This window comes from Carettochelys insculpta, chromosome 5 (genome assembly GCF_033958435.1).
Source record: "Carettochelys insculpta isolate YL-2023 chromosome 5, ASM3395843v1, whole genome shotgun sequence".
In the NCBI taxonomy this organism is placed as follows: domain Eukaryota; kingdom Metazoa; phylum Chordata; order Testudines; family Carettochelyidae; genus Carettochelys; species Carettochelys insculpta.
Genome location: NC_134141.1, coordinates 10311163 through 10324880, shown reverse-complemented (window position 1 = coordinate 10324880; position 13718 = coordinate 10311163). Strand labels below are relative to the sequence as shown.

At 45.8% G+C, this 13718-nt stretch overlaps 1 protein-coding gene across 8 annotated transcripts in view; it reads right to left on the bottom strand.

The window, feature by feature from the left end:
- The window catches only part of ALDOB (aldolase, fructose-bisphosphate B), a 28998-nt gene that overhangs the window by 3879 nt on the left and 11401 nt on the right, over window positions 1–13718 (bottom strand). For 3 of the 8 annotated variants that reach the window (XM_074994642.1, XM_074994650.1, XM_074994649.1), the window contains exons 2-4: window positions 1958–2079; window positions 1479–1690; window positions 838–892 (exon numbers count right to left, since the gene is read on the bottom strand). In XM_074994642.1, coding sequence (XP_074850743.1) covers window positions 838–892; window positions 1479–1690; window positions 1958–2069 — 379 coding nt within the window. In that variant the 5' untranslated portion in view covers window positions 2070–2079. Of the gene's footprint in view, window positions 1–837; window positions 893–1478; window positions 1691–1957; window positions 2080–8528; window positions 8648–10211; window positions 10361–13718 lie in introns of those variants that run through there. The other 5 variants (XM_074994648.1, XM_074994647.1, XM_074994645.1 and 2 more) reach the window with 5 other exon arrangements.

Genomic DNA, 13718 nt, shown 5'->3' with positions numbered 1-13718 from the left:
TTTATGCCCTCAATCATGAAGACTAAGACCCCTTGTAACTTATTGCCCTTCTGCTTACTTCCTGTTGTGGCTGTGCTCATCAAGTCAAAAGGCATATTTCTGGGCAAAGGGAAGCTGCTCTCTGCATTCTGACTGGTATCTGCAGGGCCGTGGGGGTGGGGGTGTAGGGCGTTGTATCCAATTTGTGGACACTCAACTTCAGCTGTATAAAATCTAGCGTTGAAAAGTTGACTTTATTAAATCCAACTTCATTTCATACTGTAGACGTAGCCTAAATGCAGAGCAATGAGGGCTTTTCCTCCTCCTCCCACCTGGCACTTCTGGTGCCACTATTTTGCGTCCACTCACTGCAAATACAATTCTTCCAAAAAAAAAAAAAAAGGCTCTCCTGTAGCACTTTAAAGACTAACAAAAAATCTATTGCGGGATGAACTTTCATGGGACAGATCCACTTCTTCAGATCTGGAAAATTCTGATAAATGTAAACTGATGCAAAGAGAATTTAACAGAAAGATATTTTTAAAAAAAATGAAAACCACTGAATCAGCTACATGGGACAGAATGTGGGGAGGGGGAAGAAAATGACTTCCTGAAAGTGTCTGTTAAGTCAAGGGGGCTGCCTGAGATCACTAGGAATATCAAATATGGGGAAACCATCCTTGTAATGCCTCTCTGTGACAATTCTTCCAGCCACGACTGCTTGTGAAGTGCTTCTTCCCATCCCCCCATAGCTTTCACTTTTACGAACCATAACTGAGCTCCCAACATAGCATCATTTAAATCTCTCCTTGCCAAGAAACGTAATTCTATTCTTGACAGCTTGAGGAAATGTCTCACCTTGAATGGTGGTTTCTCCATCTGTTCCAGCCAGTAGGGTTGCTCCTTTATCTAGCTATAGGGGTATAAGGAAAGGAAGATGTGATAACAATTAACAGATCGAGACAGTTTCTGCCATTGTAGCCCAGGGTGAGTACAGACTCCTCCGTCTTCATTCACCTGCAGCAGTCATGGTAACAAATGGTGAAGAGCTTGGTAAACCAAGTCATTGGAGGAGACAGAAAACAAGTGCTGGGGAATGAGGCAATTGCAGGGGAGAAAAATGAATGAACAACAATGAATAAACAGAGCGTTGAGATCAGGGAGCAGAACTGCTGATGCGAACAACCCAAGAACTCTTGGAGTTTGGGAGAGTCACTGGAGAAGGTAGAACTGAAAGTCTGAAGGACAAAGTGAGGGAGGGGATGCAGTAAGAGCTCTACAGGGTCTGAGTGGGGGCCTTGGGGATGGGAAGGTTTGGCTGAAAAAGTTCAATGGCTGCAGACGTGTATTTGGTGAAGAGTACAGGAGCATTGGCTGCAGGGATAATGCAAACTAAATGGTGCTAGAGTGGCAGAAGAGCACTGCTTGCAAGCAAGATCCCTGCCTGTGCACAGTCATGCTAGAAAGGGCCCTGCTTTACTGTGCCAGCAGATATTCACCTTTATTCCCACTATGATGCCTTTGTCCTTGATGACATTTGGGAATAGCTTTCCATTGCTGTCTTTCTGATAGAGCGTCTCGTGGAAAAAGATCACTCCCCCAATGCTCTGGTTGATGGAGGCATCTGAAGAAAAGAGGATGTCTCGGAAGGCACGGCGATTTTCCTCTGTGTTTTCCACCTTGATCTTCTGCAGTCTGTTCCCCATAGTACCTAGCAAGAGGGGCCAAAGGTCAGAGAGCACGATTCTGAGTATGATTCTCCTTTCACTTATCTTTTATCATTGCAAGGCTGCAGTAGCTAAGAATTCGGACTTCCCTGTCTATGGCTTCTCTCCTTAGCACATGCCCTCGAAGTTCTGTCCACAAACCCCAACCCTGACCCGATGGACTGCTCACTCCTGCCTGGTACCTCTATTTATTTTAAAAGCAAGAATGGCTTCAAGGACACTTAAAAAATATCAGCCACTGTTCAGCTTACCCACAGACTCATCTGCAGCCAGGATCCCCTTCCCTGAAGACACAATCCGCTGAGCTATGTCAGACAGGGCCTTCTTCTGCTCCGGAGTCAATGCTGGAAACTGGTGGGTCATGATGGCTGTTCTGGAGTAGGCACAAAGAGACCATTGTCCCAAGCTGACTTATACCTTGGATAGTGTTTGTTTGAATACAAACACAACAGTCTCATATACTTCATACTGGTGGAAGTGGGGCTCTATATTCTTACAGCAAGTGAATTTTCTATTTATACAACCCCCTGCTTGTCTAATGTGCCCCTGAACTTAGTATCAGAAAGCCTCATACTTTTTAGTGTATTTATTCTCACATCATCGCTGAGAGGTAGGGAAGTGAAACGCTAAGTGATTTTGCTCGGAGTCACACAGGAAGTCTGTGGTAATACTAGACTCCAATATATTAACCATTAGATCAGTGGTAGGCAACATCTGGCCCTCCGAACTTTTTAATCTGGCTTGCAGACCACTCCAGCATGACTGAGTGGGAAGAGTTTTGGGTGCTGCCCCCACCCCCAGCAAAATCTCCCAGCTCCCATTGGTCAGTTTCTGGCCAATAGGAATTGAAAATTCTGGGTGGGGGCAGTGCAGCACAACTTCTCAATTCCCATTGGCTGGTTTTCCAGTCGGCTGAGGCTATTGGAAGGCTGCCTGAGAATGCTGCTGGCCAGAAACTGCTTAGCCTGCCTCTGACACCAGACCCCAACTCCCTCCCAGACCCTGCACCCCCGCCCACATTCCCCCGCCCCAGGTCAGAATCCTCTTCTGCACTCATACTCTCTCCCAGACTCTGCACCCAATCCCCTGCCCCAGGTCAGCACCCAACACCCTCTGCACCCTCCTCCCCTCCACACCAGCTCACAGCTCCCTCTTAGACCCTGTACCAGCTCCTACATCACTCCCCATCTTCTCCTCTACCCATACCCACTCCCCGACTCTGCACCTCAGTACCCCACCCCACCTCTTCTTCACCCAAACTCCTTCTCAGACCCCACGCCCCCTCCTTCACCCCAGTTTCCTACCCTGAGTTCCCATCTACCCCCGACATCCGTCCCAGAGCCCACACCACCTCCATAGAAAAGTATGGCCCTGGACCACTTTCCAAAATCTTAGAGTGGCCTCCCCGCATGCCATCAAAAATTATTGACCACGTCTGCATTAGACTTTCCTTCTCGTCAGACCTTGAAATAAGACTCTACGTTAGAGTGCACTGAAATCCAGTTCAGGCTCTTCTTTTCTCCCAGAGGCTGCCGTGTAAAGGCGGGGGTGCAAAAAAAATCAATTCAGTCCCTCCCAGAAAACAGCAACAACCGTCCACTACAGTAGAGTCTGGATATCCAGCTCAAGGTCTCCTTTGCAGTTTGTCTTTACATAAAAGTGGGGTAGAACGGAGCAACTACTGCTGAGTGCCTTCCCTAAGTCCCCTTGGGAAAGGAATCCAAAAGTGACTTTTTTGCTGTCCGTGGGCTTGCTCAGAGCCTAAAAGCAATTAGGTAAATAGGCTTGGAAGGATTAGTTTTTTTTTATCAATAAATGTCAATTTCACCAGATATACAAGACTACGTCTACACTAGGAAACAAAGTCAAAATTATTGAAGTTGACTTTTTACATCTAGATTTTGTAAAGTGGAAGCTGAGTGTCTGCAAATGTTCAGAAAGTCAACATAGTGCATCTCCAGTGCCTTAGCTAGGTTTAACTGAGTCAGCAATGCATTGTGGGCACCTATTCCACATTTCTTGCAGCCCCATTGCATTCTGGTTTTTTGTGCCAGTGTGTTATAGGAAAAACTGTGCCGCAAATGCTTGTGGGTGTCTGACATCATCATCCCTGAGTGCAAGGTGCCCTCCCCCCAGAGCCCCCACTGGAAGATAAATGGCCCAAGGAATTTCACACCATTTTTCAGGCCATTTTCCCAAAGCCTCCCCCCAGCTCACGCTGCTGCCTGGCGCTAGCATGGTTCCTGAACAGCTTAGAACTGTTGCACAGTGTGTTATGGCCACTTCCTAAAGTGCCGTGCAGTATTTTATTAGACAAAGCCAGCAGGAGGTTGAGGTGGATGCAGATGATTCGGATGATGATATTGAAGAACAGGAGACTGGGAATGCAGAGGTGCTGGCTGACCTGGATGCACTGTATGCAGTGGAGCGCTGGTTCTGGAGACATGAAACCAGCACATGCTGGTGGGACCACATCGTTCTGGAGATCTGGGATGACCGGCAGTGGCTGCAGAACTTCTGCATGTGCAAGGCCACTTCCATGGAATTTTGTGATTTGCTGTCCCCCACTGTGAAGCGCTATGATACCAAAATGGGACCTACTTTAACAGTTCACAAGTGAGTGGCAATTGCTCTGTGGAAGTTTGCAACACCCACTGGCTGCCAGTCAGTGGGAAAGCAATTAGCAGTGGGCAGATCTACAGTGGGGGCCGCAGCGGTGCAGGTAGCCAAGGCAATCAGTGCCCATCTGCTGTGGAAGACTGTGACTCTGGGAAATGTGCAGGACATAGTGGATGGCTTTGCTGCCATGGGGTTTTCTAACTTCTGGGGGCAAGGTGGGGGATAGATGGAACTGACAAAAAAATATTTCCATCCATAATAATTGAAATTTACAGATCGAAAAAAGAGAAAAACACAGCTTGGGACCATTAGGGTTTGCTTTAAGATACTTGCCACTTTTTTAATATGTGACGTTGACAATTCATGTTAACCTCTATAAATCTTTAATTGTTTGAATCTCAGTACCTACTGTCATTAAATAATTGACTGGCCCTTCTCCTCCATAATTTCCCACAATTAAAACTTTAAGTTGATAACATTTTAAAAAAACATTTTAAACACTGATATCTCCTAGAGTCAGAAAAAAATTGACATGCCACCAAGCCTGTAGTTAAATCATTAAAATCTGGGACAAGGTAAACATGCAGTAATTGCTGCTTTTTTGTTTTGATAGTATATAGACTAGCACAGCTATATCTTTGTTATTAATTGCTGATGTGTTCTTTGCAAAGCAGATTTGATACTTTGCTCCTAAGTCACTAAGAGTTCTCTTATCTCCTACACAGTAAGCTGTTTAATGGCCTCTCTCCTCCTGTTTTCTGACCTGCTTTGTCAATATTTGCTAGTGTGGCTCAGTGCTTTCTCAGCTTTTCTTTCCCTGCTGTGGGTCTGTAACTTGTATGCCTGGGGCTCCTCTCAGACCTATCTGGTGTTACCTCTGTTTCACAGGAAAGCAAATGCGATATCATCTGAATTAATCCTACTCTACATGTGATCTTGGACTGCAAATGGACCCTAATCCATTCTTATTTTATCAGAGTCTGACTGAGACCAGCTGAAAATGCTCATCTGAATGACAGTCAGGTTCTGCTGTGTCCTGAGGAGGTGTTAAGGTTTGGACAAGGGAGAACACACTGACAGCTTGGGTTTGCTCTTTGAGTTGAGAATGAAAGTATCACTGTCCCATGAAAAAATACTTCCCAGAAACTCTTATAGAGGAGTGGGCCAGTATTCTAGAATGCTTACACTGTACAGTCCAGCTCTTACCTATCTGCCAAATCCATTTCTTTAAAAACTTTTTAGAAGACAATAGATTCCTACTCTGATACTTATTGTAATTAATTATTTGTGTTACAATCCTTTGCCCCCAACCAAAATTAGGTGCCGCACAAACGCATAGCAAGAGAGAGTCTGTGCCTCATTCAGCTGGCATTGTAAAAAGACAGAACAGACAAATTGTGGAAGAGGGTAACAAGTAGCAGTGACTTATCCACATTCAAAAAGCTGGTCAATGGCTGAACCAGTAATAGATGCCTGATTTTTCTGACTCTCAGTGCAGCTCATTAGTCACAGAGTGGCAGGGCCTTTAAAGGGAATTAGACTCAGCTTCTTCTGTAATGCAGCAGCTATCCTCCAGTTGAGCTGGTGGCTTGATGACTCTTGGTGACTTCCGCTGCAAGAGCTCTGGGACAATGATGTAGAGAAAGCACTGACTCAGAAAGAAGAGGTAGGGAGTGCTTTCCTTCTAGGGCTGTAACCTAAAGGACTCAAAGACAAGGAGTTACTCTGGTGAGAGTCCTAGAGAGACAGAAGGCCCAGCAAGGCAGTCCTAGAGAACAAGGATGGGGGAAAGACCTGGTGAGAAGCCAGCAAACCAGAGGGGAAACTGTGTTAATCACCCTTTTCGCTATGTTATCACCACATTCTGCCTGTCCTAAACCTAGAAATACCTTCTTTGAGAGCAGTCTCATGGATTCCAGAAGTGGTACTTGAAAAGTAAAGTATTGCTCATCATGAGCAAGAGAGGCAGAACAAGGTCTTCCATTGGCTGTTACTCACTTATGGCTGCCTTATGAAAAAGAGGCTTCTGGCAACGTATCAACCAAAATTATAAAGGCCTACCGAAGAGAGCAGGGTGCAGTAGACAGGAAACTGGACTGGAACACAGCAGACAAAAGGGTTCTGTGCTTGGCTCTGCCCCAATGTTGTCAATATTTTTAATCTGCTAGCCAGTTGTAACAGCTGCTATAAATTGTCATAGTGGTAGAGTCTTCAGTGGAGCTGTGTTGATTAAAACCAGCTGAAGCTCTGACCCACAAATGTTATTTTTCTGTTGCTCACAAAATGTAATTAAAATAATTGGAATGGGGAAAAGAGCAATAACAAAGGCAGAAAAACTCAGAAAATGCATAAAATCAGATGCAGCCTAGTGGCTAAATAGAATGTTCTGAACAGCTTTCCAGCAAGGTCCAGTGTTGCTTTAAACAAACAAGGGTGTTTGTCTAATCCACATCCTGGCAGAGAGGCAGCTGGACCAGAAAAACATGGCAATGAAAGTCAATATTGCTGTGTTGGAATTTAGACTTTTCTCCAGAGGGTGTAGTGGGGCAAGCAAATGGGAAATGTCACAGATGTCAGCACAAACATTGCCTTCAGTTAATATTACAACAGAGTGGAGTAAAAGTGCACATGGGGGAGGGGAGAAGGAACATGGGAAAGGGTTGGCGTGGCTTTAGCATATTGCACTTTAAGCCGGGTTACAAGTTCCTGTTCTTGCTTGTGCCTTTTCTTCAGCAACTACCCCCAGCACTTTGTTTGCAATGTTGAACAGAACTATCAGCGCCAGGTTTTGAATATCATTTGCCTCTTTGCCCCATACGGAAGAAACTAGTTGTAGTACAATATATGGATTCTGGACAGCAGAAAAGAGGGGATCCAATTGGCACAGGTGGTTTTGTGACTTTTACCTCTCTTTTTATATAAAGTAAGTCAAATGTTTGGAATATTTGGCCCCCGTCTCACTGCACGCAGCTTTATATGCACAATTACTTGTGAGCACAATCCTTCAGTACTTCTACACACATATTTACACACTCAAAGTACATATAGTGTGTGCAGGTAGATCAGTGTGAATAAATTCCACCAGTGTTCATACACACGGTAGGGCTTAAAGTGTGTGAAAGTGATTTTTTATAAGGAAAAGCTACACATGTACAAATAAATGTGGGGGGGGGGGGTTAAAATGTGTCTCATAACAAACAGGCAACAAGAACAGTACAAGACCCAAGTCTGATTTCTGATTCAGCTGTCTGTTGGGAACAGTGGGACTCTCTACATAATGGAAATCCTATTAATAATGGCATTTTGGCCAGCAAGAGAGATTTACCTGCTGACCTCTAGAGTTAAATGTGAGTTACAATACCTGACTTCCTAATGAGACCTGCAACAGATCTGCATTTCTTATGGCTCATGTAAAGCGAGTGACATGTGACACACCAATAAGTGTGTTAAACTTGAAAGGTGCAAAGTGCTCTAAAATACTTAATTGTTCTATTATTCTAGTGACTTCAGAAAAAATTATTCCTCCTAAACCAAAGGCGGGAGGGGCAGGGGGAATCTTCTCATTGCAGGGGAAATGAGGAAAGGAATTGCTTGAAAATACAACAAAGGAAATAAGAAGGAAGATCTAAGAGAAGTAACAAGGATGCGTTGGTGTGGAACATGAGGCACTTCCTCCTTTTGGAGATAGAACAAAAAAAAACCTGTTTGCAAACAGATGTTAAGAGAGAGAGAAAGTAACATGCAAACTAAGGCGTGCAGGCGGAGACAGCGAGGCAGCTGTTAGAGGAACAAGAGATACCGTCTGTGTGTGGTGAGGAATTAACCAGTTTTGACTACTGGAAATGAGGAGCACAGAGTCATGGCAGGACCTCCCTTCCCCCTCTTGTATTGCAATCTTACGTTCATTCTTGGGCTCATAAGACAGAAAGCTAGGGCACTGTCCCACCAAGGCAACAATGAGAACATTGTGCAGAAATGGTTAAAACACTCAGCTTTACACACACATGCCTTACCTGCATGCTGAGCATTAAATTAATAGCCATGTATGCAAAAACTATATAACTTCTAAGGAGAATGAACCCATCACAGTGCTAACCAGCATCTCATGTGTCTTCAACAATGGTCAGTAATACACTGCACTGTATCGTGTGCATGAAGACAAAAGTACATGCAAAGCATGGAGATTGGGGTGGGCCCCTTTACCTACTATCAGACGGGGAAGGCTTGGAAAGGTCCCTTTGCTGTGTATTCTAGAAAGGAAAAGTTCTTCCTGTGTGCACAGAAGAGGAGTGAGGGTGGTAATGCAGCAAAATGCCACAGATCTGGAAAAAAAACATTTAGGTCAAGGGTTCAGACTGGCACTGCCATAGGAAAATCAGCAAGAACTTTTGATTAAGGTGGTGATTTTTGTGCACGTCTTTTCAAGTGGCTGGAAGATGAGACCTCGCAATTACCTGTAAAACCTGGGCTCCTGCTGTTAAGTTTCCTGCTCATGTGGTCAGGCAATGAGCATGCATGCAGCTTGGCTTTTCTTACAGCAACTTGTTAGCAAAACCCCACCTTACATACTGCTATCTGTGGGTGTTACAGGTGAGAGGAAAAGAAGCAATGAATTCTCCCCTTCTTCTCTGTATTGGAGACTGACACCAACTGGCCCTTGCACCTGAAAGATCCCATTATCCCCACTACAGTCGGTGGGAGGGTTTATTCTGTGCCCTTTTCCACTGGCCAGCAGGACTTATGCCTATAGAGGGCAGTGGACACCACTCTGCATTCCCCTCTGTGCTCAGTGCTGCTTCATCTCCTTTACAATGAAGGGATCAGGGAAAGCCCAGAGGACTAGGGTGCCCCTGGACCATCTATGGGTCTAGTCCAGTAACTGGGAGGGGGGTTATTTAGAGCACTCTTCTTCAGGTATTAAAGATAGTTTCTTCTTGGTGGTTGCCCAGCTGGGGTCATGCCCTGCTAGGGGGTGGTGAGGTTGTAGGAGGGTTCTGCTATGGTGCCTGTTAGTACCTGTCCCTGGAGGGTTTTGGCAAATCCCCTAGAGAGCTCTGGTCCTTGGGATGCTGGCAGGGGATGGTGCAGGTGAATTAGGAGGTTGAGAGTGCTAGCTGTGAGAAGGATGGAGGAATATGCAGCTGCCAGTAACCATATTTGTATTCCGAAGCTCTGCACAAATCATTGAAGATGACTGTTCTCATCCCCTGTGTTCAGAGGGGTCCACAGCTAGGACAGGGGAATGTTTCCGCCAACAGCTTCTTGTTGTCTCTTTTCATGCAGTCTTCTCCTTTCAAGGCTATCCTGGGTCCCCCCGTCAAAGCCACTCTCGCCAACACAAATGTGCGTTGTAACCCTTGATCAGCCGACTTTATTTCTTGCATGCACATTACACAAAAAGGATGGCATTTTCCAGCTGCACCTCCAATCTTCCCACATGCCTCTACCTCAATCACCAGGTAAATAAAGTAGCAGAAAATGACATACACAGTCATTTGAACCGGTCTCCTGAATTAAAGACGAGGACTATGTGTTCACATTCACTTCCTCCAAGTATTCTTTATCACAATATTAAGACACAATTGTTAGCATTGCATCACGTGGGACTTAGTACATTTACAGAAGACAAATGAGGGAGAGGGAGAGATCACTGCAGAGGAAAAATGTACCCTAAGAATGAATGAATATTTTTTTCCTGATTTGGTTAGTCTTATAAACTTACAACACAGCTCCCTGCGTAGTATTACAAGCTGTTCCTGATAAAGCAAAACCCACTTCCAGAAAATATACATCTCTCTCTGTCTCTCTCTTGCTCGCTCTCTCTCTCTCACTCTCTCTCATCCCCCATTTAGATCAGAAAGGAATCAGTGGTTTATTCTCACTCACTGTTTGAGGACAGCGTCTCCTTCTCTGCTAGAAATTCCTTGTGAGGTCGCTGCAGCCAAAGAGGTATAATTTCCCAACTTCCAAACTTTTTATAACACTCTCAGCAATACTATTTTGTCCCTTTTCCCTACTCCCTCCCCTTCAGGCTGTTAGAGGCGGTGTCTCTGTTCAGTACCTCTGATTGGCAGAGGGGCTATAAACCTGCCAAGCCAGTCGGATTTATTCTCTCTCTCTCATACAGGCATGGGAAATTATCCTTCTGTTTCTTTCCAAGTGAGAATGACAAATTCCGTAAAGATTCTCTGTATGCAGCCATTCAACCACTTCATCATCCCTTTCAAGCTGTCATACAAATTATTGCAAGACCTAGAGTGGAACATGCCAAGAGCTTACACTTTAGGGCCAGCTCCTCAGTTACTGTAAAGTAACTTAGTTGCAGGGAGTTCCAACCTTCTGATTTGGTCCCACACCATCAGGGAGCATGTGTTCCCTGTTACTTTGCATATGGCCTTGCAAAGTGATGAAGCTCAGTATGTAATCTTAGTAATCACGTCAGTCTCTGCTAATAGTGCAGTAAAATGCAAATCACCAACTGCTTCAGTGTGCAACTTGGAATTCTGTTTGTGGGGTGAAATTCACCGGAGGAGGGCAGGTAAGCGCATAACCAAATCACCTGGAAACCCTCAAATTAGGCTTATGTGATGCACCCTATTTACTTAGTGTGGGTTTTCCTGTGGGAAAACAAATGAATTCTCTATAAGTGACTTGCAGAGCATCTGTGCTCAGATCACTAATGTTTTCCATTTACCAACTCACCATAAACAGCAAGGCTGATGTTCTCATGGGCTACTTGGAATACAAGAGACCAATTGCTGTGGGTTGGAGTTATGCAGTACAATGACTGCATCATACTCTTAGCAATGACATAAAAAGTAGCCTTGGACATTAGACCTTGTTTTAACTGAACAATGTAATGTTTGCTTAGACACTGATGTTATCTCCCTGTTTTTATGACAAGCATCACCTGTTTAACTTCCATGTGAGCACTCTCCCAAATGTGGCTCATGAAACCCTGACTGCTTTGTAGTATCTGTATTCTGATCTGATACATTTCTCACCTGGGAACTCCATCCTGCTCTTCCAGGGACATAGACTGGGTGAGCTACTTAGCTGTTTTTTCCTGTTAGCTGATTCTGTAGAGTAACAACCAATATTTATTATGACAAACCCTGTTAAAGTAGTCTGCTGAGGGAAAATGGACACATTACAGCCACCTTACCACAACAGGCAGGCATCTTCCAAATTTACCCTGTTCCTTTGCACTGCCCCAGTGATATCCCAGCTTGGAACCCTGAGCTTCAAAAGGCTCTGGAGCACGTGTTGCTGATGTGGTATGACTGGGGCTCGTAAAAGAAGTGGAATGGAGGGATGATGGCTGGTTAGAATTCCTAAAAGTCTTGCTGAATATTTTTGAAAGTACCACGTAAGAGTCCCCCTACCCAGTGTTCATTTGTTTTAAATAGATTTGTTTTTCTGAGGCATTTGATGTTACACAATCCACAGCTCCCTCCAGGCTGAAATCCAGCCCTCCAGGAATTACAGTAAACCCTTGATTTTATTGACCCCCAGTATAGTGGACTTCATTGTCTGCTGTGTCTGCTTAACCCGGGCCCATAATACCTGCCCATCACCAGAGCTGCCAGGGCGACTGCAGCAGCTAGGGACACTACTACTGGAGGTACCATGCACTCTTCCCACCGGGGAGGGCCATGTACATGCGGGCAGACATTTATTTATTTATTTGAGGGGGGGTCCATTATTTATGATGTTTGTTTAATTAAGGGTCTACTGTAATACTCTGAAAATAAATACACATGCAAATTCAGTTCTGCGTTCAGTCCTAGAGAGCAGGACCTTCTACTCAGGATTGCATGTAAGCAAGCATTCCTACCTGACTACTAAGCCTCAGCCATATTAAAATCCAGAGCAGTGATGCAAACACCCCAATGGGAAACATGTTATTAAGGTGCTTGAGTCTAGCGCAAACCCTAGAAAGCTGGTGTGCTCCCTCCTGGGTAAGGCCCAGCTGAGGCTCCATCTCAGAGATGCTAAAAGGACATCTGTTGTCTGTTAGTTGACCTGTTTATTCACTCAGGTGTGCATGGGAACTGCTAGGCAATGATCTCCGGATTCTGTGAGCATGGTACGCGCACGAGTATGTGGAATGTGGGTCTGTAACCGTTTGAAGCGCAAGGCTGTCCCTACCAACACACAAGTACGCCCCAAATTTTATGGTGCCCTATGCAGCTGCGTATCAGGTGGTGGCTCTGGCAGCCAGTCCCATTCCCCCAGCTGGTTCCCAGGAGTTTCTCCCAGCAGTGCCATCCCTAGGGGAATGAAAGGCCCATGACACTCCCTCCCTCTTTTCACTTTCTGCCCACACTCCAGGCCTTTCCCCTAAGCCCCTGACCCCTGCTCTGCCTGCACCCTGCACCCAAGCTTCCTCCCCTGAATGACAGCCTGGCAGATTAGTGAGAGCCCACACTTACACGTGGCTGCAAGAAGAAGCATGACTCAGCCCTTGCCCACTCTGCTTCCAGCCACATTGCCAGTGAGTGTGTAGGGGTGAGGGCCCCCCTCTGTTGCTCAATTCCCCCCCTGTGAGTGACACAGCTGGGAGCTGGTGGAGCAGAGCAGACTGAGGCCGGTCATTCCACTTAGTGTGGGGACAGGCCTGGCCCTTGCTGCCTTCCTGCTCCCTGCAGTGCTGAACTTGCCCCCCACAGTCCCACCACTGCAGCCCTGAGCACAGCTTCCTTTCCCCTCCCCACAACCCATGGAGCGGTCAGTCCCCTGCAGGCATGTTGCATTGGGCACCGGAACTTCTAGGGCTGGACCTGCAGGCCACAGAACCTCACTCACCCACGCCTGTAATAGGTCCCTGAAGCATGATTTAACCAGACTTCCAGTTACAAAGCCTCCACCATTTACCCTAGTTGAAAACCAAGTGACCTTTGCCTCACATTGGAGTGAAAAATCTCCACAGTTTTTCAACATGTCCTGGGGGAAAATATCTTCCCAACCTCAGATGGTGAGGCCTTTACATCCCGCCCTGATATAAGAATTTAGGTAAAGCTTGCTGATGCAACGTAACGACCCCCAGGCAGACTAGAACCTGAGCCCTGTGGGACTTCCTACAGGCTCCTCTACAGTTTGAGCTAAAAGTCACCTGGTGCTCAGCTTATGCTGTGAAGCACACTCATTTGAGCTCTGCAAAGTGGGCCAGGTCCCACTACATGAAACAGTGAGCCACACATGGGTGGACAGGCAGAAGGAAAGCTGTGCCATTACCTTAATGGAGGGTGGGGGCGGGGAATTGAATGTGGTGGCTGAAATTGTCTTACCCCCATTTCACCCTCTCCCCACCAGATCAGAAATGGACAGTCAGGTGAGGTTAAAACCAAGTTTGCACCATAAAGCTTGCCCCTAGACTTGCCAGCCTTGTAC